The sequence below is a fragment of the Catharus ustulatus genome, chromosome 23, assembly GCF_009819885.2.
Source record: "Catharus ustulatus isolate bCatUst1 chromosome 23, bCatUst1.pri.v2, whole genome shotgun sequence".
NCBI classification, from domain to species: domain Eukaryota; kingdom Metazoa; phylum Chordata; class Aves; order Passeriformes; family Turdidae; genus Catharus; species Catharus ustulatus.
The window spans coordinates 675,212-700,910 of record NC_046243.1 but is presented as its reverse complement, the minus strand read 5'-3'; the positions used below and the strand labels follow the sequence as shown (position 1 = coordinate 700,910).

At 51.9% G+C, this 25,699-nt stretch overlaps 1 protein-coding gene across 1 annotated transcript; it reads left to right on the top strand.

Moving 5' to 3' along the window:
• The first annotated feature begins 596 nt into the window (after positions 1-596).
• MLLT6 (MLLT6, PHD finger containing) lies at positions 597-25,544 on the top strand. The gene is given in 24 exon segments (XM_033079184.1): positions 597-763; positions 4,842-4,921; positions 6,397-6,451; positions 7,271-7,380; positions 8,902-9,005; positions 9,920-10,013; positions 10,772-10,847; positions 10,850-10,875; positions 12,065-12,164; positions 12,676-12,849; positions 13,685-14,001; positions 14,003-14,288; positions 14,974-15,155; positions 16,647-16,698; positions 16,701-16,763; positions 19,658-19,724; positions 20,397-20,539; positions 20,764-20,892; positions 20,895-20,949; positions 21,673-21,763; positions 22,135-22,463; positions 22,583-22,691; positions 24,437-24,814; positions 25,456-25,544. Coding segments are annotated over 24 exon segments (3,174 nt in total). The 5' UTR covers positions 597-654; the 3' UTR covers positions 25,501-25,544.
• Positions 25,545-25,699: the final 155 nt, after the last annotated feature.

Genomic DNA, 25,699 nt, shown 5'->3' with positions numbered 1-25,699 from the left:
GGGGGACAGGGACAAACGGGGGGGGACAAACGGGGGGAGAAAGAGAAAAACACGGGGGACAGGGATTAACGGGAGGGGACACGGGGACAAACGGGGGGGACAGCGACAAACGGGGGGACAAAGATAAACGAGAAAGTGGGGTGGACAGAGACAAACAGGGGGACAAACAAGGGGGACAGAGACAAACAGGGGGGACAGGAACAAGCAGAGGGTGACGAGGACAAGCGTGGGACAGGCACAGGGACAAACCGGGGTGACACGCAGAAAGGAGAGGGTGACAAACGGCGGGGGGGGGACCCGCCACATCCGCCACCCCCGCGCTGTCCCCGCGCTGTCCCCGCTCCCTCCATCCCCGCCCCGCCCGCTTGTGGCTTCTCGCTGTCCCCTGTGTCCCCCCCGAGGAGGAGGAGGGAGGAAGAGGAGGGAGGAAGAAGAGGAGGAGGAGAAGGGGGGGAAGAGGAGGAGGAGGGGGGGAGGAAGAGGAGGAGGAGAGGAGAAGGAGGAGGGGGCGAGGAAGAGGAGGAGGGGAGGGGGAGGAAGAGGAGAAGGGGGGGAAGAAGAGGAGGAGGGGAGGAAGAGGAGGAGGAGGAGGGGAGGAAGAGGAGGAGGAGCAGCGCAGGAGGCGGCGGGGGGGCAGGAAACCCTCCTGGAAGTATGAAGGAGATGGTGGGAGGCTGCTGTGTGTGTTCCGACGAGCGCGGCTGGGCGGAGAACCCGCTCGTCTACTGCGACGGCCACGGCTGCAATGTGGCCGTGCACCAAGGTGAGACCCCTCCCCAAAATCCCCTCCCGAGCCCCCCAAAACCTCCCTGGGAGCGGTGGGGGGGGGGGATGGCGGGGGGGGTGCGCTTTGTTTTATCGCTATTGTTCCGAATAACGGGGTCGCCGCTGTCGCATGCAGGGGGGGGACACACGGTGGGGATATTTTGGGGAGGGGGAGCAGCGGAGCCCCCCCCTCCCATCCCCCAGCTCGGGGTGGATCGGGATTTTGGGGGTTCTGCGCTTCCTCCCCCCGCTTTTTAATGGGGAGGGGATGGGGGGAACAGGGGCTGGACCCCCAATTTGGGTTGGGGGGGTTGGGGGGGTCTGGAGGGGGAGGGGAGGGAGGGAGGGAGGGAGGGAGGAAGGCAGCCCCCCTCCTCCTCCTCCTCTCCTCCTCCCGCTGCTCCGGGCCGCACGGGCCATTTGCATTTTAAATCGCTCCGGGCCCGCCCCCAGCTCGCCCTAGCGGGCCCGCAAAGTTTGTGCTGGGCTCGGGGAACGAAACAAACCCGGGTCTAAAATCGGTACCGGGGGTCCCGGCTCGGTTCGTTCGGAACGCGCGGAGAGCTCCAGGCTGCCCGGGCCGCGCTCCTCTCCCGTCCTCTCCCGGCTTTATCCCGTCCCTATCCCGGTTGTTTTATCGCATCTCTATCCTGGTTGTTGTTTTAGCCCGTCCCTATCCCGGTTGTTATTTTGTTGCGGTTTTTTTCCGGTTGTTTTATCCCGTCCCTGTCCCGGTTGTTGTTCTATCCCGTTCTTTTCCTGGTTGTTGTTTTATCCTGTGCCTGTCCCGGTTGTTCTATCCCTCCTATTCCCGATTGTTGTTTTATCTTGTCCCTGTCCCGGGTTTTCTATCTCTTCCCATCCCGGTTGTTTTATCCGTTTTTTTCCCGTTGTTTTATCCCGTCCCTATCCCGGCTGCTGTTTTATCCATCTCTATCCCGGTTGTTGTTTTATCCCGTTTTTTTCCTGTTGTTCTATCCCATCCTATTCCCGGTTGTTGTTTATCCCGTCCCTGTCCCGGTTGTTGTTTTATCCTGTGCCTATCCCAGTTGTTCTATCCCATCCTATTCCCAGTTTTTCTGTCCCGTCCCTATCCTGGTTATTTTATCCCATCCATATCCCGGTTGTTGTTTTATCCGTTTTTTTTTTCCTGTTGTTTTATCCCGTCCCTTTTCTGGTTGTTGTTTTTCCCGTTTTGTCCTCGGTTGTTGTTTTATCCCGGTTTTTTTCCCGGTTGTTTTATCCCGTCCCTGTCCCAGTTCATCTCCAGCTCTTCCTGCTCCGTTCCCGGTGCTCACTCCTGGATCTGGGTGTCCGTGTGTCCATCCCTGTCCGTGTGTCCATCCTGTCCGTGTGTCCGGCCCTGTCCGTGTGTCCACCTCTGTCCGTGTGTCCAACTCTGTCCCTGTCCGTGTGTCTGGCCCTGTCTGTATGTCCAGCTCTGTCTCTGTGTCCAGCCCTATCCGTGTGTCCATCTTTGTCCCTGTCCATGGGCCCACCTCTGTCCTTGCTGTGTGTCCATCCCTGTCCATGTGTTTCCTGTGTGTGTGTCCATCCCTGTCCGTGTGTCCATCCCTGTCCATGTCTCCAACCCTGTCTGTGTGTCCAGCTTTGTGTGTCTGGCTCTGTCCCTGTCCTCCATCCCCATCCCCATCCCCATCCCCATTCCCATTCCCCCATTCCCCATCCCCATTCCCAATCCCATTCCCATTCCCATTCCCATTCCCATCCCCATCCCCATTCCCATCCCCATCCCCATTCCCATTCCCATTCCCATCCCCATTCCCATTCCCATCCCCATCCCCATTCCCATCCCCATTCCCATTCCCATTCCCATTCCCATTCCCATTCCCATTCCCATTCCCATTCCCATTCCCGTTCCCATTCCCATCCCCATTCCCATTCCCATCCCCATTCCCACTCTTTGTTTTTCCTGCTGCTCCCCAAACCCCCAAACCCCGGCTCCCTCCATCCCCCCCAGGTTTTGGTTTTGGGGTTCCTGGCGCCGTTCTGCTCCCAAAATCAAGAGAAACAGGATTGTGTGGCAATGGGAACTTCCAAAGGGGCAGGAAGAGTTCCAAATATTCAACAACACTTTTTGAAGGTCCAGAACAGTTTCAAATATTCAGGAATGGTTTTTGAGGGGTCAGGAACGGTTTTTGAAGGTCCAGAATGGTTTCAAATATTCAGGAAACAGTTCCAGAGGGTCAGGAGCAGTTCCAGATTTTCAAGAACAGTTCCAGAGCGTCAGGAAAAGTTTCAAAGGGTCAGGAACTGTTTTGAGGGTTTTTGAAGGGTCAGGAATGTTTTTTGAAGAGTCACGAAGAGTTTTTGAAGGTCCAGAACGATTTCAAATATTCAGAACCAGTTCTAGATTTCCAGGTTCCGTTCCAGGGGAGCAGTTGAGGCTCTGGCCTCGCTCAGTCCTGCTCTAGGCTGGCTCAGTCCCGCTCAGTCCTGCTCTAGGCCTGGCTCAGTCCTGTTCTAGGCCTGGCTCAGTCCCGCTCAGTCCCACTCTAGGCCTGGCTCAGTCCCGCTCTAGGCTAGGCTCAGTCCTGCTCTAGGCCTGACTCAGTCCCACTGTAGGCTAGGCTCAGTCCCGTTCTAGACCTCACTCAATCCCGCTGTAGGCCTAGCTCAGTCCCGCTCTAGGCCTGGCTCAGTTCCGCTCTAGACCTGGCTCAGTCCCGCTCTAGACCTCGCTCAGTCCCGCTCTAGGTCTCACTCAATCCGTTCTAGGCCAGGCTCAGTCCTGCTCTAGGCCAAGCCTGGCTCAGTCCCGCTGCAGCCTGTGGGAAGCCCAGGAGTTGTTTTGGGGTTTTCGGGCCCTGCAGGGTGTGGGGATTCCCCGGCTCCTGCTGGATCCTGGCCCAGCCTCTGCGGCTTCGGGGAGGTTTTAATTCCCAAAATAGCTCAAACCCCAAACAGGAACCTCAGGGCTCTTCCTGCACGAGTTTGGGGAAGGTTTAATTCCCAAAATAACTCAAACCCCAAACAGGAACCTCGAGGTTTATCCTGCACTGGTTTATGGAGGTTTTTATTCTCTAAATAAAACAAACCCCAAAAAAGAACTCTCAGGGTTCATCTTGCAAGGGTTTGGGGAAGTTTTTATTCCCTAAATAAATCAAATCCTAAAAAGGAACCTCGAGGTTTGTCCTGTAGGAACTTGGGGAAGTTTTAATTCCCAAACAACTCAAACCCCAAAAAAGAAACTTGGGGTTTATCCTGTAGGAACTTGGGGAAATTTTTATTCCCAAAAAAGAACCCTTAGGGATGATTCCACATGGTTTTGGGGAAGTTTTTATTCCTGAAATAAATCAACCCCCCAAAAAGAACCCTCAGGGTTCATCCTCCAGGGTTTTGGGGAAGTTTTAATTTTAATAAATAACTCAAACCCCAAACAGGAAATTCAGGGTTCATCCTGTAGGGTTTGGGGAAGTTTTTCCCCTCTGATTTCCTCTTTCCCCCCATATTTTTTCCCAATTTTTTCCCCATTTCTCAGTGATTTTTTCATTTTTTCCAGTTTCCTCCATTTCCCCCCATTTATTTCTTTTTTTTTTCTGTTTTGTCCCAATTTTCTTCCCTGTTTTTCCCATTTCCCTCTGATTTCCCCTTTTTCTCCCCATTTTTTCCATTTTCCTCTTTTTCCCTCTTTTTCTTATTTATTTCCCATTTTCCCCCCTGTTTTTTGCCCATTCTCCCCCCACAATTTCCCATTTTTTCCTCCATTTTTCCCATTTTCCCCTCTGTTTTAAAATCCACATTCCCTAAAAAACCCCATTTTATTCCAAACTCAGCCACAATTTGCAAAAATTCCAGGAATTTCTCATTCCAGGCATGGAATTGAACAAAGGAATTCCTGTGAGGACCAAAAAAAAATTAAATTTAAAATGCTCTGGATGCAATTTAAAATTTTGGAATAATGGAATTCTCAGTATCAAAAAGGACTTTAAAACTCATCCAATTTTCCATGAACAAGGAATTTTCCAAATATTTTAAATCCTTGCAAAATCAAAAATAAATTTTTTAAATGGATTAATTTGGTTTTTTGTCTTTTTAATTTTTTTTTCCCCCAGCTTGTTATGGAATTGTCCAAGTTCCCACCGGTCCCTGGTTCTGCAGGAAATGTGAATCCCAGGAAAGAGCAGCCAGGGTGGTGAGTATGGAAAAAATCCAAAAATTTTGGGGGTTAAAGTTTGTGATTTGAAAAAAAAAATTTAAAAAGGTATTTTTCTCTCAAAAATGGGATTTTTGTAGAATTTTCATGGAGTTTTTAAGGAATTTTCGTGGAGTTTTCATGGAATTTTTATGGGGTTTTTATGGAATTTTAACTGGAATTTTATGGAATTTTTCATGGAGTTTTAATTGGGGTTTTCGTGGAGTTTTCATGGAATTTTTAATGGAGTTTTCATGGAATTTTTAATGGAATTTTTCACGGAGTTTATCTTAGAATTTTCGTGGAATTTTAATGGAATTTTAATGGAATTTTTCATGGAGTGTTAATGGAATTTTTAATGGATTTTTAAAATGGAATTTTCATGGAATTTTAATGGAATTTTTCATTGAGTTTTTATTGTGGTTTTCATGGAATTTTCATGGAGTTTCTCGTGGAATTTTCATTTGGTTTTTGTGAGATTTTAATGGGATTTTTCATGGAGTTTTCCTGGAGTTTTCATGCAGTTTTTCATGGAATTTTCATAGAATTACCTTTGAGTTTTCTTTGTTTTTGTGTGGTTTTAATGAATTTCATGGGATTTTAATGGGATTTTTCATGGAGTTTTTCATGGAGTTTTTCATTGGGTTTTCGTGGAATTTCTCATGGAATTTTTGCGGAGTTTTCATGGAGTTTTCATGGAATTTTAATTGAGTTTTCCTTGGGCTTTTCATGGGATTTTTCATTGAGTTTTTACTGGGGTTTTTGTGGTGTTTTCACAGAATTTTTCGTGGAGTTTCCACGGATTTTTAATGGAATTTTCATGGATTTTTAATGGAATTTTCATGTAATTTTCATTGGGTTTTCCTTGAACTTTTGTGGAATTTTCATGGGATTTTCATGAAATTATTTCATGGAGTGCTCATTGGAATTTTTCATGGAGTTTTGATTGCGTTTTTATGGAATTTAAAATGGAATTTTAATGGAATTTTTAATGGAATTTTCATCGGGTTTTCCTTGAGTTTTTGTGGGATTTTCATGGAGGTTTTATTGAGGTTTTCATGGAATTTTTGATGGAATTTTCATTGGGTTGTACTGGGATTTTAATGGGATTTTCATGGAATTTTTAATGCAGTTTTAATGGAATTTTTCATGGAATTTTTAATGGAATTCTCGTGGAGTTTTCATTGAATTTTCATTGGGTTTTCCTGGGATTTTCATGAAATTTTTTTTCTTGGAGTTCTCATTGGAATTTTTTATGGAGTTTTGATTGCATTTTCATGGAATTTTTAATGGAATTTTTCTTGAATAATTTCCAATTTTCACCATGAAATTTTCATTTTACTTCGTTCATTTCCCATTTTCTCCATGAAATTTCATTTTAATTGATGAAATTTGAATGTGGTCGCTCAGATTGGACTAAATTTGAATTTTTTGGGTGACATTTGGTTCATTTTGGGTTTTTTTCTGCCTTCCAGAGATGTGAGCTGTGCCCCCACAAGGACGGAGCCCTGAAGCGCACAGACAATGGGGGTGAGGCAAAATCCCAAATTCTCCTCGTTTTTCCCAAAAATCTTCACGGGAAAATCCCAAATTCTCCTCGATTTTCCCAAAAATTTGGGATTTTCCTGCGGATTTTTTCTGTTCCTCAGTCAGGAATTTTTGGGAATTCTTAGGAATTCTTGGGAATTCCACGATGAGAGCTCCTGGTCTGAAAATCAGTGGGGGATCTTTGGATCCTTTTTTGGGATTGAGGTTTTTTTGGGATGCATGATTTTTTGGGATGGAGAGTTTTTTGGGATGAAGGTTTTTGGGATGAAGGTTTTTGGGATCGAGGTTTTTGGGATGTAGGGTTTTTTTGGGATGAAGGGGTTTTTTGGGATGGAGGTATTTTGGGATGGAGATTTTTGGGGTAGAGGTTTTTTAGGATCAATGTTTTTGGGATGGAGGTTTTTTGGGACAGAGGTTTTTTAGGGAGAGATGATTTTTTGGGATAGAGGTTTTTTGCGATGAAGGCTTTTTCGGGATGGAGGTTTTTGTGGCATTGAGAGTTTTTGGATCAAGGGTTTTTTGGCATGAAGGATTTTTTGGGATGAAGAATTTTTGGGGATGGAAGATTTTAGCGACAGAAGTTTTTTTTGGGGATAAAGTTTTTTTAGGAATAGCAACTTCTTCACCATGAAACTTCCCTTAGAATAGAATTTTTCGCCAACAAAACCGCTTTTCCCACATCATTTTTTTTAAAAAAAATATTTTAGGACTGAATTTTTTTTTTAGGATTTTAGGAGATTGGGTTGTTTTTTTGGGGTGGAATTCCTGGTCTGAATTCCCATTTTTCCTTCCCTGTTCCAGGCTGGGCCCACGTGGTGTGTGCCCTGTACATCCCTGAGGTGCAGTTTGCCAACGTGCTCACCATGGAGCCCATCGTGCTCCAGTACGTCCCCCACGACCGCTTCAACAAGGTAAAAACCCCGGGATTTTGGGAATTTGGGAATTTGGGAATTCGGGAATTCAGGATTTCGAGATCATCCCATCCCCCTGTGGCTCCTCCTCGCTTTATCCCGAGCCCCTGCTGTTCAAATCCCGTTAAAAATTGTGGAAATCGCTGGATTTGCCAGGAAATTTTTGGTCTTGTCTTCTCCAAATTGATGGGATTTGAGGAATTTGGTGCTGGAACGACTTGGATCCGTGGAATTCTGTGTTGGATCCATTGGACAGTTGGGTTTTGGGGGAAAAATGGGAATTTGAGGAATTTTGTGATGGAATGAATGGAGCTGACTGGATCCATGGAATTCCATGTTGGAGCCACCATTTTTGGATGGGTTTTTGGGAAGAAAGTGAGAATTTGGGAAATTTAATGGTGGAGAGACTTGAACCAGGTGGATCCAGGGAATTCGATGTTGGATCTTCCATTTTTGGATGGGTTTTTGGGGAAAAAAGGGGAATTTCAGGGATTTCTTGTAGAGAGACTTCAGCCAACTGGATCCATGGAATTCCATGTTGGATCTTCCATTTTTGGATGGGTTCTGGGGGAGAAAATGGGAATCTGGGGAATTTTGTGGTGGAATGAATGGAGCTGACTGGATCCATGGAATTCCGTGTTGGATCCTCCATTTTGGATGAGTTTTGAGGGAGAAAATGGGAATTTGAGGAATTTTGTGGTGGAACAACTTGGATCTGTGGAATTTCATGTTGGATCTTCCATTTTTTGATGGGTTTTGGAAGAGAAAATGAGATTTTGGGGAATTTAATGGTGGAGAGACTTGAACCAGCTGGATCCAGGGAATTCCTTGTTGGATCCAATGGGACACTTGGATTTGGGGGAAAAAATTGGAAATTTGGGGTATTTATTGATGGAATGACTGGAACCAGCTGGATCCATGGAATTCTGTGTTGGATCCTCCATTGTAGGATGGGTTTTGGGGAAAAAAAAGGGGAATTTCAGGAATTCTGTGGTGGAATGACTCGAACCAATTGGATCCTTGGAATTCTGTGTTGAATCTTCCATTTTTGGATGGGTTTTTGGGGAAAAGAATTGAATTTGAGGAATTTCTTGTAGAGAGACTTGAACCAGCTGGATCCATGGAATTCTGTGTTGGATCCTCCTTTTTTGGATGGATTTTGGAAGAGAAAATGGGAATTTGGAGAATTCTTGTGGAGGAACTGGGACCAGCTGGATCCAGGGAATTCCACGTTGGATCCAATGGGACAATTGTGATTTTTGGGGAAAAAAATGAGAGGTTTTTTGTATCCCACCAAAAAATATCCCAAAATTTTCATCTCAATCCCTCAAAATCTCCTCAATACCCCAGAAATTCCTTCACAGGAGTGCGAGAACCTCAGAGCATTGAAAGTGGGATGGAAATTTACTGAGCTTTAAAATCCCTCCCAACCCAACACAAATCTCACAAGATTTGGGAATTCCTGGAGGCTTTTCCTATGGAAAATAAAAATAATTTCCCTTTTTTTCCCCCTCTTTCCAGACGTGTTACATCTGTGAGGAGCAGGGCCGGGAGAGCAAAGCGGCCTCCGGGGCCTGCATGGCCTGCAACCGCCACGGCTGCCGCCAGGCCTTCCACGTCACCTGGTGAGAAAATTCCTGAAATCCCTGCGATTGCCCTGGGATTGCCCTGAGATTTCCTCATTTTTCCCTGTGGTTTCCTCATTTTTCCCTTTGATTTCCTTGTGATTTCCTCATTTTTCCCCGTGGTTTCCTCATTTTTCCCTGTGATTTTTCCCTATGATTTCCCCATTTCTCCCTGTGATTTCCGCGTTTTTCCCTGTGATATTCTCTGTGATTTCTCCATTTCTCCCTGTGATATTTCCCTGTGATTTCCTAATTTTTCTCTGTGATTTTTCCCTGTGATTTTTCCCTGTGATTTCCCCCATTTTCCCTGTAATTTTTCCTTATGATTTCCTTGTGATTTCCCTGTGATTTTCCCTGTGATTTCCCCATTTCTCCCTTTGATTTCCCTGTGACTTCCCTATGATTTCCCTGTGATTTTTCCCTGTGATTTTTCCCTGTGATTTCTCCCTGTGATTTCCCCCCATTTTCCCTGTAATTTTTCCTTGTGATTTTCCCATTATTTCGCTGTGATTTTCCCATTTATCCCTGTGATTTTCCCTGTGATTTTCCTCTGTGATTTCCCTGTGATTTCCCTGTGATTTCCCTGTGATTTCTGCATTTTTCCCTGTGATATTCTCTGTGATTTCCCCATTTCTCCCTGTGATTTCCCTGGGATTTCTCCCTGTGATTTCCCTGGTTTTTTTCCCCATGACTTCCCTGTGATTTCTCCATTTCTCCCTGTGATTTCCCCTCATTTTTCCCTGTGATTTTTCCCTGAATTCCCCATTTCCCCCTGACTTTCCCTGTGATTTTCCCGTGTGATTTCCCTGTGATTCCCCCCTGAATTCCCCATTTCCCCCTGACTTTCCCTGTGATTTTTCCCTGTGATTTCCCCCTGAATTCCCCATTTCCCTGACTTTCCCTGTGATTTCCAGTGCCCAGATGGCCGGGCTGCTGTGTGAGGAGGAGGTGCTGGAAGTTGACAACGTCAAATACTGCGGCTACTGCAAATATCACTTCAGCAAAATGGTGAGAATTCCTGATTATCCTGGGAATTCCTGATTATCCTGGGAATTCTTAATTGTCTGGGGAGTTATTAATTGTCCTGGAAATTCTTAATTATCTTGGGAATTCTTAATTATCCCCCTTTTCCCCCCCTCCTTTTCTCCCCTTTCCCACATTTTTCCCTTGTTTTTTTTTTCTTTTCCCCTCATATTTTTTCCCTTTCCCCCTTCCCCCCCTTTCCTCCCTTTTTCCTCCTTTTTCCCCCTACTTTCCCCTCATTTTCCCTCATTTTTTCCTCATTTTCCCCCCTTTTCCCTCATATATTTTTTCCTTTTTCCCTCAATTTTCCCCTCATTTTTTCCCCTCTTCACCCAATTTTTCCCCTCTTTTTTTTCCCTTTTTCCCTCATTTTTCCCCTCATTTTTCCCCCATTTTTCCCCCTGTCCCCCTCACATTTTTTCTTTTTCCCTGAATTTCCCCTCATTTTTTCCCTTTTCCCTCATTTTTCCTGCTCATTTTCCCCCTCGTTTTTTTCCCTTTTCCCCTCATATTTTTTTCCATTTCCCCTCAATTTTCCCCTCATATTTTTTTCCTTTTCCCTCAATTTCCCCCTCATTTTTCCCCCTTTCCCCTCATTTTTTTAAATTTTCCCCTCATATTTTTTTCCTTTTTCCCCTCAATTTTCCCCTCATTTTTTTCCCCTCTTCACCCAATTTTCCCCCCACTTTCCCCCCTCATTTTCCCCACTTTTCCCTCTCATTTTCCCCCTTTTCCTCCCCCAGAGCTCTCGCCACGCTGGCAGCTCCTCGTTCCTCCCGGGCAGGAGGAGCCGCTCGGCGTCCCCGGCCCAGGACAAGCCCCCGCGCACCACGAGCGCCCCAAAAAGGTGAGAAAACCCAAAAAAACCCCAAAATCCTCAAAAAAATCCCCAAAACCCAAAATCCCCAAAACACCCCAAAGTCCCAAAACCTCCAAAATCCCTCCCAAAATCCCCAAGAACTCCAAAACACCAAAATCCCCAAAAACCTCCAAAAATCCCCAAAATCCCAAAAATCCCCAAAAAGGTGAGAAACTCCCAAAAAAACCCCAAAATCTTCCAAATTCCCCCAAAATCCCCAAAAATCCCAAAATCCCCAAAAAGGTGAGAAACCTCCAAAATCTCCCAAAACCTCCAAAAATCTCTAAAACCCAAAAATCTCCAAAACACCCCAAAGTCCCAAAACCTCCAAAATCCCCCCAAAATCCCCAAAAATTCCCAAATCCCCAAATCTCCCAAAACACCAAAAACCCCAAAATCCCCAAAATCCCCCAAAACACCAAAATCCCCAAAATCCCCAAAACCTCCAAAAACCCCCAAAATCCCCCAAAACACCAAAATCCCCCCCAAACCCCAAAAATCCCCAAAAACCCAAAATCCCCCCCAAAACCCAAAATCCCCAAAACCCCAAAAATCCCAAAACCCCAAAAAACAGCCCTGGGAATTGGGATTTTTTTTGGGATTTATTTCTCCCAGCAATGGGAATTATTTTTTTTTATTTATTCCTCCCAACAATGGGAATTGGGAGTTTTTTGGGTTTATTTCTCCCAGCTCTGGGAATTGGGATTTTCTTTTATTTATTTCTCCTAGCCCTGGGAATTGGGATTTTTTTTTTTATTTCTTTCTCCCAGCAATAGGAATTGTAATTTTTTTTTAATTTATCCCTGCCAGCCCTGGGAATTGGGATTTTTTTGGGTTTATCCCTGCAGCCCTGGGAATTAGGAGGTTTTTTGGGTTTATTTCTGCCAGCTCTGGGGATTGGGATTTTTTAAAAATTATTTTTCCCAGCAATGGGAATTGGGATTTTTTTTTAATTCATTTCTGGTATTTGGCACTGGAAATCAGCAGGAAAAAGGGATTTTTTTTTAGTTTATTCCTCCCAGCCCTGGGAATTGGGATTTTTTTTGGGGTTTATTCCTCCCAGCCCTGGGAATTGGGATTTTTTTGGGGTTTGTTTCTCCCAGCAATGGGAATTGGGATTTTTTTGGGGTTTGTTTCTCCCAGCAATGGGAATTGGATTTTTTTGGGTTTGTTCCAGAGCCGCAAGGACCGGGAGAGGCCGAAGCAGAAGCACAAGAAGAGGCCGGAGAGCCCCAGCCCCAGCAGCCTCCAGCAGGGAACCACGACTGCTGAGAAGGTGCAGGGAAAAGGGACAGGGGATGGGGAAATTCAGCCAGAAAAATGGGGAAATTCATCCAGAAAAATGGGGAAAATTCAGCCAGAAAAATGGGGAAATTCAGCCAGAAAAATGGGGAAAATTATCCAGAAAAATGGGGGAAATATCCAGAAAATGGGGGAAATTATCCAGAAAAATGGGGCAATATCCAGAATAATGGGAAAATTCATCCCAAAAAATGGGGAAAGGGTGGGAAAATTAATTTTAAAAAAAAGAGAAAGGGCAGGGAAATTAATCCAAAAAAATGGGAAAGGGCAGGGAAATTCATCCAGAAAATCCTCCCCAAAAAAGGGGAAGGGGTGGGAAAATTCATCCAAAAAATGGGGAAGGGTGGAACAATTGGGGGAAAAATTTTGAAAATCAGGGGGAAAAAATCAGGAAAATTAGGGGGAAAAAAATGGGGAAAAATTGGTAAATTGAGGAAAAGCAGCCCCAGCTCTGGTCCCTGGGGTCACCCCCGTGCCTGTCCCCTCCCTCTGGTGGCCACCACGAGGCCACCAAGGACAGCTCGGAGGTGGCCAGGGCAGAGGCCAAGGGCAGGAAATCCTCGAGCCACGGCAGCAGCCACAAAGGCAAGAAAACGGGAAGTGGGAAAAGCTCCGGGGGATTCGGAGCGACCGCGCCGGGAGGAACCTTCCAGAGTGCGGGTGAGGGACAGGGAGGGAGAGGGAGAGGGAGAGGGAGAGGGAGAGGGAGAGGGAGAGGGAGAGGGAGAGGGAGAGGGAGAGGGAGAGGGAGGAAGGAGAGAGGGATGGAGGAGGAGAAATGGGAAAAGGTGAAGGAGAACGGAGAAAAGGAGGATGGATGATGGATGATGGATGGATGGATGATGGATGGATGATGGATGGATGATGGATGGATGGATGATGGATGGATGGATGGATGATGGATGGATGATGGATGGATGGATGGATGGAGGAGAGGGAAGAGGAGAAGGATGGATGGAGGAGAGAGGGATGGAGGAGAAAAGGAGAAGGAGGAGGAGAAGGAGAAGGAGAAGGAGAAGGAGAAGGAGAAGGAGAAGGAGAAGGAGAAGGAGAAGGAGAAGGAGAGGAGAAGGAGAAGGAGAAGGAGAAGGAGAAGGAGAAGGAGAAGGAGAAGGAGAAGGAAAGGAGGAGGGGAGGAGAAGGAGAGGGATGGAGGAGAAGGAAGAGGGATGGAGGAGAAAAGGAGAATAGGAGAGGAGAGGGATGAAGGAAGAGGAAGAGGAGAGGGAGGAGGAAGAGGAAGGAGGAGGAGAGCAGAAGAAGAAAGAGGGGAGGGAGGAAGGAGGAGGAGGAGGGGAAGGATGAAAAAGGAGGAAGAGGAGAGGGATGAAGGAGGAGAAGGAGGAAGAGGAGAGGGATCAAGGAAAAGGAAGAAGAGAGAGGATGGAGGGGGAGGAGGAGGAACCCCTGGGTCCCCACTTTGTCCCCCTGACCCCTGGGTCCCCATGTTGTCCCCCTGACCCCTGGATCTCCCCTGACCCCCGGCTGCCCCCAGGCTCCTCCTGCGCCCTCCCCGCCTCCCAGGACTTCACGCCCTTCCCCAAACTGGAGCAGGAGGAGGAGAAATTCCGCAAGGCCACCAGCTCCAGCTCCAGCTCCCACTGCTCCCCGCTCTACGAGGGCCCCAAGGCCGATGTCTTCGAGCAGAAGGTGATTTTCTCCGGCTTTGGCTCCATCATGCGCTTCTCCACCTCCTCCGTGGGCCAGCAGCGCGCCCGCGACGCCTCCCCCGTGGACTACAAAGCCACCAGCACCTCCCTGGCTGGCCCCACAGCTGCCACAGCTGCCACAGCTGCCACAGCTGCCACCACCAAGCACCAGCCACAAGCGGATGCCCTCTCTCAGCACCGAGGAGGGCGAGGTGCTCAAGGAGAAGAAGCACAAAGGCAGCAAAAAGAACAAGCACGGCCCCGGGCGGCCCAAGGCGGGCAAAGGGAAGGAGGTTTTGGGGGCTCAGCTGGCTGCATCCACCTCCACCTCATCCTCACCCTTCTCTGGGGGATCCCTGGTCAGCTCCAGCGTGGGCAGCTCCTCCCGAAGCTTCGGCCACCCCGCCAGCCTGCCCGGCCTCAGCGTGGAGTCGCCGCTGCTGGGCTCAGGTGCGTCCTCCCTTCGGGGATCTGGGTGGGCTCGGGGGTCTTTTTTAGGATTTTTCAGGTTTTGCCGGCTTTTCCCAAAATTTTCCGGCCTTTCACAGCTTTTCCCAACCTCTCCCAGCCTTTCCCAGAATTTTTCCAGCCTCTCCTATCCTCTCCCATCTTTTCCCAGCCTTTCCCAGAATTTTTCGTCATTTCCCATAATTTCCCATAATTTCCCAGCCTTTCCTAGAGTTTTCCAGCCTTTCCCAGCCTCTCCCATCCTTTCCCATCCTTTCCCATCCATTCCCATCCTTTCCCAGTCTCTCTCAGGAATGGGATAAGCAGGAATCTCCCAGGAATGGGATAATCAGGTATCTCCCCTCCCAGGAGCAGAATTAATCAGGAATCTCCCATCCCTGGGGCAGAATAATCAGGAATCTCCCTAAGGCAGAATAATCAGGAATCTCCTCTCCCTGGGGCAGAATAATCAGGAATCTCCCTAGTGCAGGATAATCAGGAATCTCCCCTCCCAGGAGCAGAATTAATCAGGAATCTCCCAGGAGCAGAATAATCAGAAATCTCCTCTTCCAGGAGCAGAATAATCAGGAATCTCTCAGGAGCAGAATAATCAGGAATCTCTCAGGAGCAGAATTAATCAGGAATCTCCTCTCTCAGTACAGAATAATCAGGACTGTGTTCCCCTCAGGGATCTACACCAGTAACAAGGACCCGATCCCGCTGGGCGCGGCGCTGCGCGCGGTCTGCAGCACCCCGCTGCCCTCGGGGCTGCTCCCCCACCAGGGCGGCGCCGCGCTGCCCCAGCTCAGCCGCTCGCCCTTCGCCAGCTCCATCCCCACCTGCTCCTCCTCCGCCGGCTCCACCACCCAGGTACGGCCCGGGAGGGGATGGGGGTCCCAAGGGGTTCCCAAGGGGTTCCTGGGGGTTTTTCTTGGGTTTTTCTGGGTTTTTCTTGGGTTTTTCCTGGGTTTTTCCCGGGTTTTTCCTGGGTTTTCCTGTGGGTTTTTCCTGGGTTTTTCCTGGGTTTTTCTTGGGTTTTTCCTTGGTGTTCCCATGGTGTTCCCATGAGTTTTTCCTTGGTTTTTTTCCTGGGTTTTTCCTGGGTTTTCCTGTGGGTTTTTCTTGGGTTTTTCCTGGGTGTTCCCATGGTGTTCCCATGAGTTTTTCCTGGGTTTTTCCTGGGTTTTCCTTGGGTTTTTCCTGGAAAACTCCCAGGAGTTTTCTGGGGGTTTTCTGTTGGTTTTCCCATGGGTTTTCTTTGGGTTTTCTATGAATTTCCTGTGGGGTTTCCCGTGGGTTTTCTGTTGGTTTTCCCATGGGTTTTCCTTGGGTTTTTCCTGGGTTTTCCTGTGGGTATTTCCTGGGTTTTCCTGTGGGTTTTTCCTGGGTTTTCCTGTGGGTTTTTCTTGGGTTTTCCCGTGAGTTTTTCCTGGGTTTTTCCTGGGTGTTCCCATGGTGTTCCCATGAGTTTTTCCTGGGTTTTTCCTGGATTTTCCTGTGGGTTTTTCCTGGGGTTTTCCCTGGGTTTTCTGTGGTGTTCTCATGGGTTTTCCGTGGGTTTCTGTTGGTTTTCCTGCAGGTTTCCCATGAGTTTTCCTGTGGGTTTTCCTGTGGGTTTTCCCATGGGTTTCCCATGGTGTTCTAGTGGGTTTTCCATGGGTTTTCTGTTGGTGTTCCCGGGGATTTCCTGTGGGTTTTCCATGGGTTTTCCCTGGGTATTCCCTGGGTTTTCCTGTAGTTTTCCTGTGGTGTTCCCGTGGGTTTCCCATGGGTTTCCCGTGGGGTTTCCCGTGGATTTTCCATGGGTTTTCCTATGATCCTCTAGTGGATCCTGTCTGAATCTTATCTGGATCCCGTGCTTGATCCTGTCTGGATCCTGTACTGGATCCTGGCTTGATTCTCTGCTGGATCCTGTCTGGAATCTGTCTGGATCCTGCCCAGATTCCCCGGCAGTGCCCTCCCTGCAATCCCCACCCTGAATCCCAGTGGGTCCCTGTGTCCCCCTGTGTCCCCCTGTGTCCCTCTATGTCCCCAGGGATCTGATCCCTGTCTGGATCTCCCTGGCCAGACCAGATCCAATGGGAAAAGCAATGGGATCCACACCATTCCCAACCAGCCCTGGGGACATTCCAGGCCCAGAATTGGGGACATTCCAGACCCAGCCCTGGGGACATTCCAGACCCAGCCCTGGGGACATTCCAGACCCAGAATTGGGGACATGCCAGGCCCAGCCCTGGGGACATTCCAGGCCTCTTTCCAAGCTCCCAGAGATATTTTTAATGCAGGAACCGTGCTAAAAATACTCTATATTCCAGCCGTGGGAGCTGGAATAACGAGGCTGTTTCCCTGTTTTTCCTGCAGGTGTTTTCCCTGGCAGGTTCCACCTTCAGCCTCCCTTCCTCCCACATTTTTGGAGCCCCCTGACGTCGGGGCTGTCCCTGAACCCCCTCCTGAGCCAGCCGGAGAGCAGCCGGGCAGGTACGTGAATTCCAGGTGTGTCTGAGCTGCTGTTACCTGGGACATCCCTGGATAATTGTGTGTCTCTGGTGGCTCTGGAGAATGGATATCCCTGGAGAATGGATGTCTCTGGATGATGATGGGTGACTGGGGAATGGATATCCCTGGAGGAAGGATATCCTGGGAGAATGGATGTCCTTGGATAATTGGGTGTCCCTGGATAATTGGGTGTTCCTGGAGAATGGATGTCCCTGAAAAATTAATGTCCCTGGAGAATGGATATCCCTGGAGAATGATCAGTGTCCCAGGAGAATGAAAATCCATGAAAAATTAATGTTCCTGGATAATTGGGTGTCCCTGGATAATTGTGTGTTCCTGGTGGCTCTGGAGAATGGACATCCCTGGAGAATGGATATCCTGGGAGAATGGATGTGCATGGAATGGATATCCCTGGATAATTGGGTGTCCCTGGATAATTGGGTGTCCCTGGATAATTGTGTGTCCATGGATAATTGGGTGTCTCTGGAGAATGGGTGTCCCTGGAGAATGGATATCCCTGAAAAATTAATGTCCCTGGAGAATGATGGATGTCCCTGGATCATGGATATCCCTGGATAATTGTGTTTCCCTGGTGGCTCTGGAGAAGGGATATCCCTGGAGAATGGATGTCCCTGGAGAATGGATGTCCATGGAGAATGGATATCCCTGGATAACTGGGTGTCCCTGGAGAATGGATGTCCCTGGAGAATGGATGTCCCTGGAGAATGGATGTCCATGGAGAATGGATGTCCCTGGAGAATGGATATCCCTGGATAACTGGGTTCCCTGGAGAATGGATGTCCCTGGAGAATGGATGTCCCTGGATAACTCCAAGATTTGTGCTGGGACATTCTGGCCACGTGCAGGGAGGTGGATGATTCCTGCCTGGAAAAATGTCCCAGCACAATCCCAGTCCAGCAGGACATTCCAGAGGGAGCCAGGATCCTCCCAGAGCTGTCTGGAATCACTGCCAAACCCCAGCTGGGTTTGCTCACTGCAGGAAATCCTCTCTGGGCATCCCACTGGGAATCACAGCCGGAGATTTCCGGGATTCCTGCACGTGGGAATGCAGAGGGGAGGGGGAAAGGAGGCAGCTGGGGCTGGAGCCACAACATCTGGAGCTGGAGAACACAACATCTGGAGCTGGAGAACACAACATCTGGAGCTGGAGAACACAACAGGGCTCAGGGCATTCCAGGGAGGGGGAGATAAATCTGGGATTTATCCTGGAATCCCCTTGGAATGGCAGCTGTCCTGCACATGTGCACAGCAGCCCCATCCCAGATTTCCTGGGCGCTGGGATGGCCCTGGAGGAAAGTTCTGGATGCCAGAGCTGAGCTGGGCACTGCTGAGGGCACAACTCAGCTCCTGGGGGAGGTTTTGGGGTTTTTCCAAGAACATGGAGGGGCTGGAGCATGTCCAGGGAAAGGTTTGGAGTGCCAGGAGTGGCTGAGGAGGGAGCTGGGAATTCTGATCCTGGAGAAAAGGGGGATCAGGAGGGACCTTCTGGATCTGCACAGGAGGGGACATCAGGCTCTGATCCCGAGGGACAGGGAAGGGTTTGGAGCTCCAGGAACTGGGAATGTTGATCTGGGGGAAAAGAGGGATAAGGAGGAACCTTCTGGATCTGCACAGGAGGGGACAGGGAATGTTTTGGAGCTCCAGGAGCTGGGAATTCTGATCCTGGAGAAAAGGGGGATCAGGAGGGACCTTCTGGATCTGCACTGGAGGGGATGGGGAAGGATTTGGAGCTCCAGGATCTGGGAATTCTGATCCTGGAGAAAAGAGGGATCAAGAGGCTCCCTCTGGATCTGCACAGGAGGGGACAGGGAAGGATTTGTAGCCCCAGGAGCTGGGAATTCTGATCCTGGAGAAAAGAGGGATCAGGAGGAACCTTCTGGATCTGCACAGGAGGGTACACTGGGGACACGGCCGGGCTGGATTAATGATTGACCCGGGAGGGATTTTCCAACCCGAACCGTTCCGTGATTCCCGTTAAGCTCCTTAGGGAGGAGCTCAGCACGTGGAAACTCAGAGAGCCCCGGGCCGGCTTTGGGGAAAGGATCCTGGTCCCGCCTGACCTGGGAGGGCTTTTCCGAGCAGAACGGTTCTGTCTCTGCATGGGGAGCAGCTGCTGATCCCCCCCGGGATTACCGGATCCTCCCAGGATTACCGGATCCCCCCTGGGATTACCGGATCCGGGGGGCCGCGGGCAGGGCCTGGCACGGGATTTGTTCTTCCCGGAGCTCCAGGAACGGCGGCCCCGGGTGACCTTGCCGGGGTGAGCAAGGAACCGGGCCGGGGAACCGGGCGGGGCCGGCGGCGGCTCCCGGGGAAATCGATACGGGGCTGGGACCGATCGGTGCGGAGCCGGGACTGATCGGTGCGGGTCTAGGGATGATCGATACGGGGCTGGGAATGATCGATACGAGGCTGGGACTGATCGGTGCGGGACCGGGGATGATCGATACAGGGCCAGGACTGATCGGTGCGGAGCCAGGACTGATCGGTGCGGGGCTGCGATGATCGATACGGGGCTGGGACTGGTCGGTGCGGGGCTGGGGATGATCGATACGGGGCCAGGACTGATCGGTGCGACCTGGGACTGATCAATACCAGGCTGGGAGTGATCGATACGGGGCCAGGACTGATCGGTGCGGGGCCGGGACTGATCGATACGGGGCTGCCCGGTCCCATTCGGTGCTGCCCGGGGCCGCTCGGTGCTCCCCACCGAGCACACATCGATCACACACTGATCACACACCTGGCACACACCTGGCACACACCTGGCACACACCTGGCACACACCTGGCACACACCTGGCACACTCCTGACTCACATCTGACCCCGCGCTCTCTGTCGCTGTCCCCACGCAGAGCCCGACCTGGAGGATTGCGGCTTCGGCTGCCGGGGAACGTCCCCACAGGAGAGCCTGTCCTCCATGTGAGTGTCCGGGAGGGGGACAGCGAGGGGACAGCGGGGAGACAGAGAGGGGACAGCAAGGGGACAGGGACACAGCCTGCGGGGATGGAAACAGCTCCTGCCCTGCCCTTTGGGTGTGGGATGGGATGGGATGGGATCAATGGGATGGGATGGGATGGGATGGGATCAATGGGATGGGATGGGATGGGATGGGATGGGATCAATGGCATGAGCCGGGTTTACTTTCCCAGCCCGAGCCAGGACTAAACACAAGCGCGGGCTCAGCTGAGGCGCGGCTGAGCCTGGGGGGCTGCGGCTGCTCCGGGCAGAGGAGCCGTGAGAGCCGGGAATGGGACAGGAATGGAACAGGGATCGAACAGGGATGGAACGGAATGGGACAGGAATGGAACAGGAATGGAGCAGGGAATAGAGCAGGGATGGAACAGGGAATGGAACAGGGAATTGAGCAGGGAATGGAACAAAATTGGGCAGGGAATGGAGCAGGGAATTGAGAAGGAATGGAACAGGGATGGAAAAGGAATGGGACAGGAATGGAACAGGAATTGTGATGGGAATTGTGCAAGGAATGGGACAGGGATGGAGCAGGGAATAGAACAGAAATTGGGCAGGGAATGGGACGGGGATGGAGCTGGAATAGGGCAGCAGGGCCCCCCTGACCCCCGGCCCCCCCAGGTCCCCCATCAGCAGCCTGCCGACGCTCTTCGACCAGACCGTGTCGTGCAGCAGCAGCGGGCAGCTGGACAATGTCCCGCAGGCCACTCCCAACATCGAGCAGCTCCTGGAGAAGCAGGGGAACGGCGAGGCCGGCGTCAACAGTGAGTGCGGGGGACGGCGGGGGCAGCTCCTCGGGGACAGGGGGCAGCTCCCAGGGCAGGCTGGGCAGTGCTCCCGGTGCTCTCGGGGCGGATCCCAGCTGGAATTTTGGGATTCTGCCATGGAGAGGGGTGTGTGCGCTGTGGGTCCATCCCGCTCTGGGTCTGACTGTGGATCCTGTGATTCCCTTTCCCGTTCCCTCCCGTGTTTTGCTGTCCCCCCGCAGTTGTGGAGATGCTGAAGGCGCTGCACTCGCTGCAGAAGGAGAACCAGCGGCTGCAGGAGCAGATCATGACGCTGACGGCCAAGAAGGAGCGGCTGCAGCTGCTCAATGTCCAGCTGTCCGTGCCCTTCCCGTGGTCACCAGCAGCAACGGGCCCGGCAGCCAGGCCCAGTACATCCTGCCTGCGAACGGTGAGGGGACAGGGAGGGGACAGGGAGGGGACAGGGTGGGGACAGGGTGGGGACAGGGTGGGGACAGGGAGGGGACAGGGAGGGGAACTGGGATGGGGAACTGGGGTGGGGAACTGGGATAGGGAACTGGGATGGGGAACTGGAGATGAGGGAACCAGGGTGAGGGAACTGGGATGGGGAACTGGGATGGGAGAACTGGGATGGGGAACTGGGATGGGGGAACTGGGATGGGGGAACTGGGGTGAGGGACTGGGGTGGGGAACTGGGGTGGGGGACTGCAGATGGGGGAACTGGAGTGGGGGACTGGGGTGGGGGACTGGGGTGGGGAACTGGGATGGGGGAACTGGGGTGGGGGAATCAGAGGCAGGAACCAGGGTGAGGGAACCGGGGTGGGGGACAAGGGTGGAGAACTGGAGTGAGGGAACCGGGGATGACTGCACCAAGGGTGAGGGAACTGGGGCTGAGGGAACCAGGATGGGGGAACTGGGGTGAAGGCACCAGGACTGAAGGAGCCAGGAGCAGAAACCAGGACTGAGGGAACCAGGGTGAGGGAACTGGGGTCAGGAACTGGGGCTGAAAGAACCGGGCTGAGGGCACCAAGGGGCTGAGGGCACCCAAGGATGTGTCCCTGCACCCTGGCAGTGGCTGAAGAGTCACAGTGGGAGGGTTCTCTGCCATGGGCTCATCCCTGACTCTCTGCCTCGCCCCGCCCCTCTCCCCCCGCCTGCACCGGTGACTCCCTGAGCATCAGCAAGAGCCCCCCGTGCAAGAACAGCTTCGGCATCGAGAACTCGCTCTCCACATCCTCCGAGGTACTGCGGCCTCTGCACCTGGGCAGGGCCTCGGGCAGGGCCAGCACAGCAACCCCAGGGCTCGGTAGCCACCTCCTAAAGCCTGCTAGCCCAGGCTCAGAGATCAGGGTCTGCCTGAGGCGCCCGAGGGCTGGGTAGAGTAGCTGAGAGTGGGAGCGTGAGGTGAGAGCGCTTCCAGGTCAGCCTGGAGATCCAGCAGGGCTGGACCTGAGTTCTGGGACCCCTCAGAGTTCTGGGACCCCCCTGGACCTCTGGGACCCCTGGAATTTAAACCACTGCAGCCACGCACCCCCAGAGCCCCCAGCTCCCGGAGCCGAGCTGCCCTGGGGCGGCCGGCCCAGCCCGATGCTCTGTGTCCGTTTCTCCCCCAGGACCCTCACTCGGGCTGTCCCAGCAGGAGCAGCTCCTCCCTGTCCTTCCACAGCACACCCCCGCCCCTGCCCATGCTGCAGCCCAGCCCCGCCTCGCTGCCCCTGCCCGGGGCGCAGCAGGTGAACGGCCTGGCCAGGGTGGCAGGCGGGGGGCTGGCCGGAGGCTCCGGGGTGGTGCCCATGGTGGACAACCTGCTGGGCAGCCTGGCCGGAGCCCAGCAGATGCCCCTCAACGGGATCCTGGGGAGCCTGAACGGAGCGCAGCCCGCCCAGCCTCCGCCGCAGGCCAGCGGGCCGCCGGCGCTGCAGCTCTCCACCAGCCTGAGCAGGTGAGGATGGGCTGCCCTGGCCCTCTCCAGCCGCTGTGGAGCTCCGGGGAGGGAAGGATGGAGCGGTGCCGAGCGTGCCGGAGCGGTTGTGGCCGCGCTGACCGGCTCCCTCCCCGCAGCGTGGCCAGCCTGAGCCCCCTGACGGAGCAGCAGCGGCACGTCCTGCAGCAGCACGAGCAGCAGCTGCAGCAGCTCCAGCAGCTCCTGACTTCCCAGCCGCTTAACCCGGTAAGGGAGGGTGGGGTGGGATGGGGGAACCTCGGGGTGGAGAGGAAAATTGAAAAGTGGAATGGAAAAGTGAAATGGAAAAGTGACATCGAAAAGTGACATCGAAACGTAAAAAAATCAAAAGTGAAATTGAAAAGTGAAATGGAAAAGTGAAATTGAAAAGTGAAAAGTAAAATCAAAAAGTGACATCGAAACATGAAATCAAAAAGTAAAATCGAAAAGTGAAATTGAAAAGTGAAATTGAAAAGTAAAATCGAAAAGTGAAATTGAAAAGTGAAATTGAAAAATAAAATTGAAAAGTAAATTGAAAACTGAAATCGGAAAGTAAAATCAAAAAGTAAAATCGAAAAGTGAAATTGAAAAGTGAAATTGAAAAATAAAATTGAAAAGTAAAATTGAAAAGTGAAATCAAAAGGTAAAATCAAAAAGTAAAATTGAAAAGTGAAATCGGAAAGTAAAATCAAAAAGTAAAATCGAAAAGTGAAATTGAAAAGTAAAATTGAAAAGTAAATCAAAAAGTAAAATTGAAACGTAAAATCAAAAAGCGAAATCAAAACATAAAATCAAAAAGTTAAATCGGAAAGTAAAATTGAAAAGTGAAATCGAAAAGTGAAATCGAAAAGTAAAATCAAAAAGTAAAATTGAAATGTAAAATCTGTCACCAGGCCCTTGAGGCCACCAGGAGCCCGACCCGCTGCTCTGGGTGTTTCTGGGTCAGGATATTTTTATATCCCGGGAAAAGCGAATTTCCCGGAGCAGCGATGTCCCCGTGTCACCCTCACCAGGACAGCCGGTGTCCCCGTGTCACCCATCCACGGGGACAGGGCCATGCGTGGTTGCCATAGAGATTCCTGCACTTTTCCCGGATTTCTTGGCGGTTTTCCCAGATTTCAGGGTAGTTTTCCTGGATTTTCAGGACGCTTTTTCAGGATTTCAGGGTGGTTTTCCAGGATTTCATGGTGATTTTCCCAGATTTCAGGGTAGTTTTCCCAGATTTCAGGGCAATTTTTTAGGATTTCAGGGTGATTTTCCCGAATTTCTGGGCAATTTTCCCAGGATTTCAGGGTGTTTTCCAGGATTCCTGATCGATTTTCCAGACCGTTTTACCAGATTTCTGGGTGATTTTTCGGGATTTCAGGGTGGTTTTCCAGGATTTCAGGGTGTCCCTCGGGATGCAGGTGAGCCTGAGCTGATTTCGGAGATGGAAATATCCGTGGGGAGCAGAATCGCAAATCCTCCCAAATCCTCCCCCTGCGCTTTCGGACCCAGCGCAAACCTGACCCCGCGGGGTGTCCCGGGTGTCCCCTCCTGCCGAGCTGTCCCCGCTCTGTCCCCGCTCTGTCCCCTCCTGACCCTCCTGGCTGTCCTTCCTGGCTGTCCCCGCTCTGTCCCCTCCTCTCTGTTCCCTCTCTGTCCCTACTGTCCCTGTTCTGTCCCTGCTCTGTCCTCTCCTCTCTGTCCCCGCTCTGTCCCTGCTCTGTCCTTCCTGGCTCTCCCCTCTTTGTCCCCTGGCTGTCCCCTCCCTGTCCCTCCTGGCCGTCCCTGGCTGTCCCCTCCTCTATGTCCCCGTTCTGTCCCCCCGGTGTCCTCTCTTCCCTGTCCCCACTCTGTCCCTCTTTGCTGTCCCTCTCTGAGCACTGTCCCCGCTCTGTCCCCTCTCTGTCCTTCCTGGCTGTCCCCTCTCTGTCCCCTCCCTGTCCCCTTCCCCGTCCCCTCTCTGAGCGCTGTCCCCGCCCTTCCCGCAGGAGCAGCAGGCTCTGGTGTTCCAGATGATGCAGCAGATCCAGCAGAAGCGGGAGCTGCAGCGGCTGCAGATGTCGGGCTCGTCCCAGCTGGCCATGAGTGGCCTCCTGGCGGCCACCTCGGCCCCGCTGCACTCGAGCCCCAGCGCGCTGCTGACCTCGGCCGCCCCCAGCAGTGGCTCTCTGCTGGCCCCGAGCAGTGGCTCTCTGCTGGCCCCGAGCAGTGGCTCTCTGCTGGCCTCGCTGTCCCCGCAGCAGCTGAACCCCGGCGGGGCCCTGCTGGCCCCCCAGGCCACCCCTCCTCTGGGGTCGGGCTCGGCCATGGCGCAGCCCAACCCCTTCCTCAGCCTGCAGCCCGACGGGGGAACCCCCAAAGGAGCGGTGGGTACGGGGGTGCGCGGGGACGGGCTGGGGACACTGTGGGGACGGGCTGGGACAGGATGGGACAGAGTGGGACAGAGTGGGACGGGTTGGGACAGTGTGGGGATGGCGAGGGGGACAGGCTGGGACACGTTGGGACAGGCTGGGACAGTGGGGGACAGAGTGGGGACAGTATGGGGATAGGCTGGGACAGTGTGGGGATGGCATGGGGATAGTCTGGGGACAGCCTGAGAGAGCATGGGGACAGGTTGGGGCAGTGGGGATAGCGTGGGCGTAGTCCTGGGGACAGGCTGGAACAGTGTGGGGACAGCGTGGGACAACGTGGGGATGGCATGGGGACAACTGGGGACAACTGGGGTTCGGGAGGGATCGCAGCCCCAGCAGAGGGGGGAGGTTTTGGCACCAGTGTCCAGGGGTGGCACTTCCACCTCCTCCATCCCTGTCCCTGTCTTTGTCCTTGTCCTTGTCCCTGTCCCTGTCCTTGTCCCTGTCCCACTGTTCCTGCCCCCAATCCCTGTCCCTGTCCTGATCCCTGTCCCACTGTTCCTGTCCCCAATCCGTCCCCTGAACCCTGCCCCAATGCCTGTCCCCACAGCCCGTGTCCCCTCTGATCTGGGCTGTGTCCCCGTTTGTCCCCACAGCCCCTGGGTGACAAGGGCACTCCCCTGGCGCAGGACAAGGGCTAAGAGACCCCCCCCGGCCCCGAGCCCGCAGCCAACTCCTGTCCCGGGCACCGGCAGAGCCCCGGGAGGAGCTTCAGGAGCCCCAGCGGCCGTGAGGCAGCCCCGGGGCCACCAGGAGCCACCGTGGGGCCACCAGGAGCCACCGTGGGGTCACCTGTGCCCTGCTCCGTGTGCCAGAGCCGATTCCAGCAGGTCCTGCCGG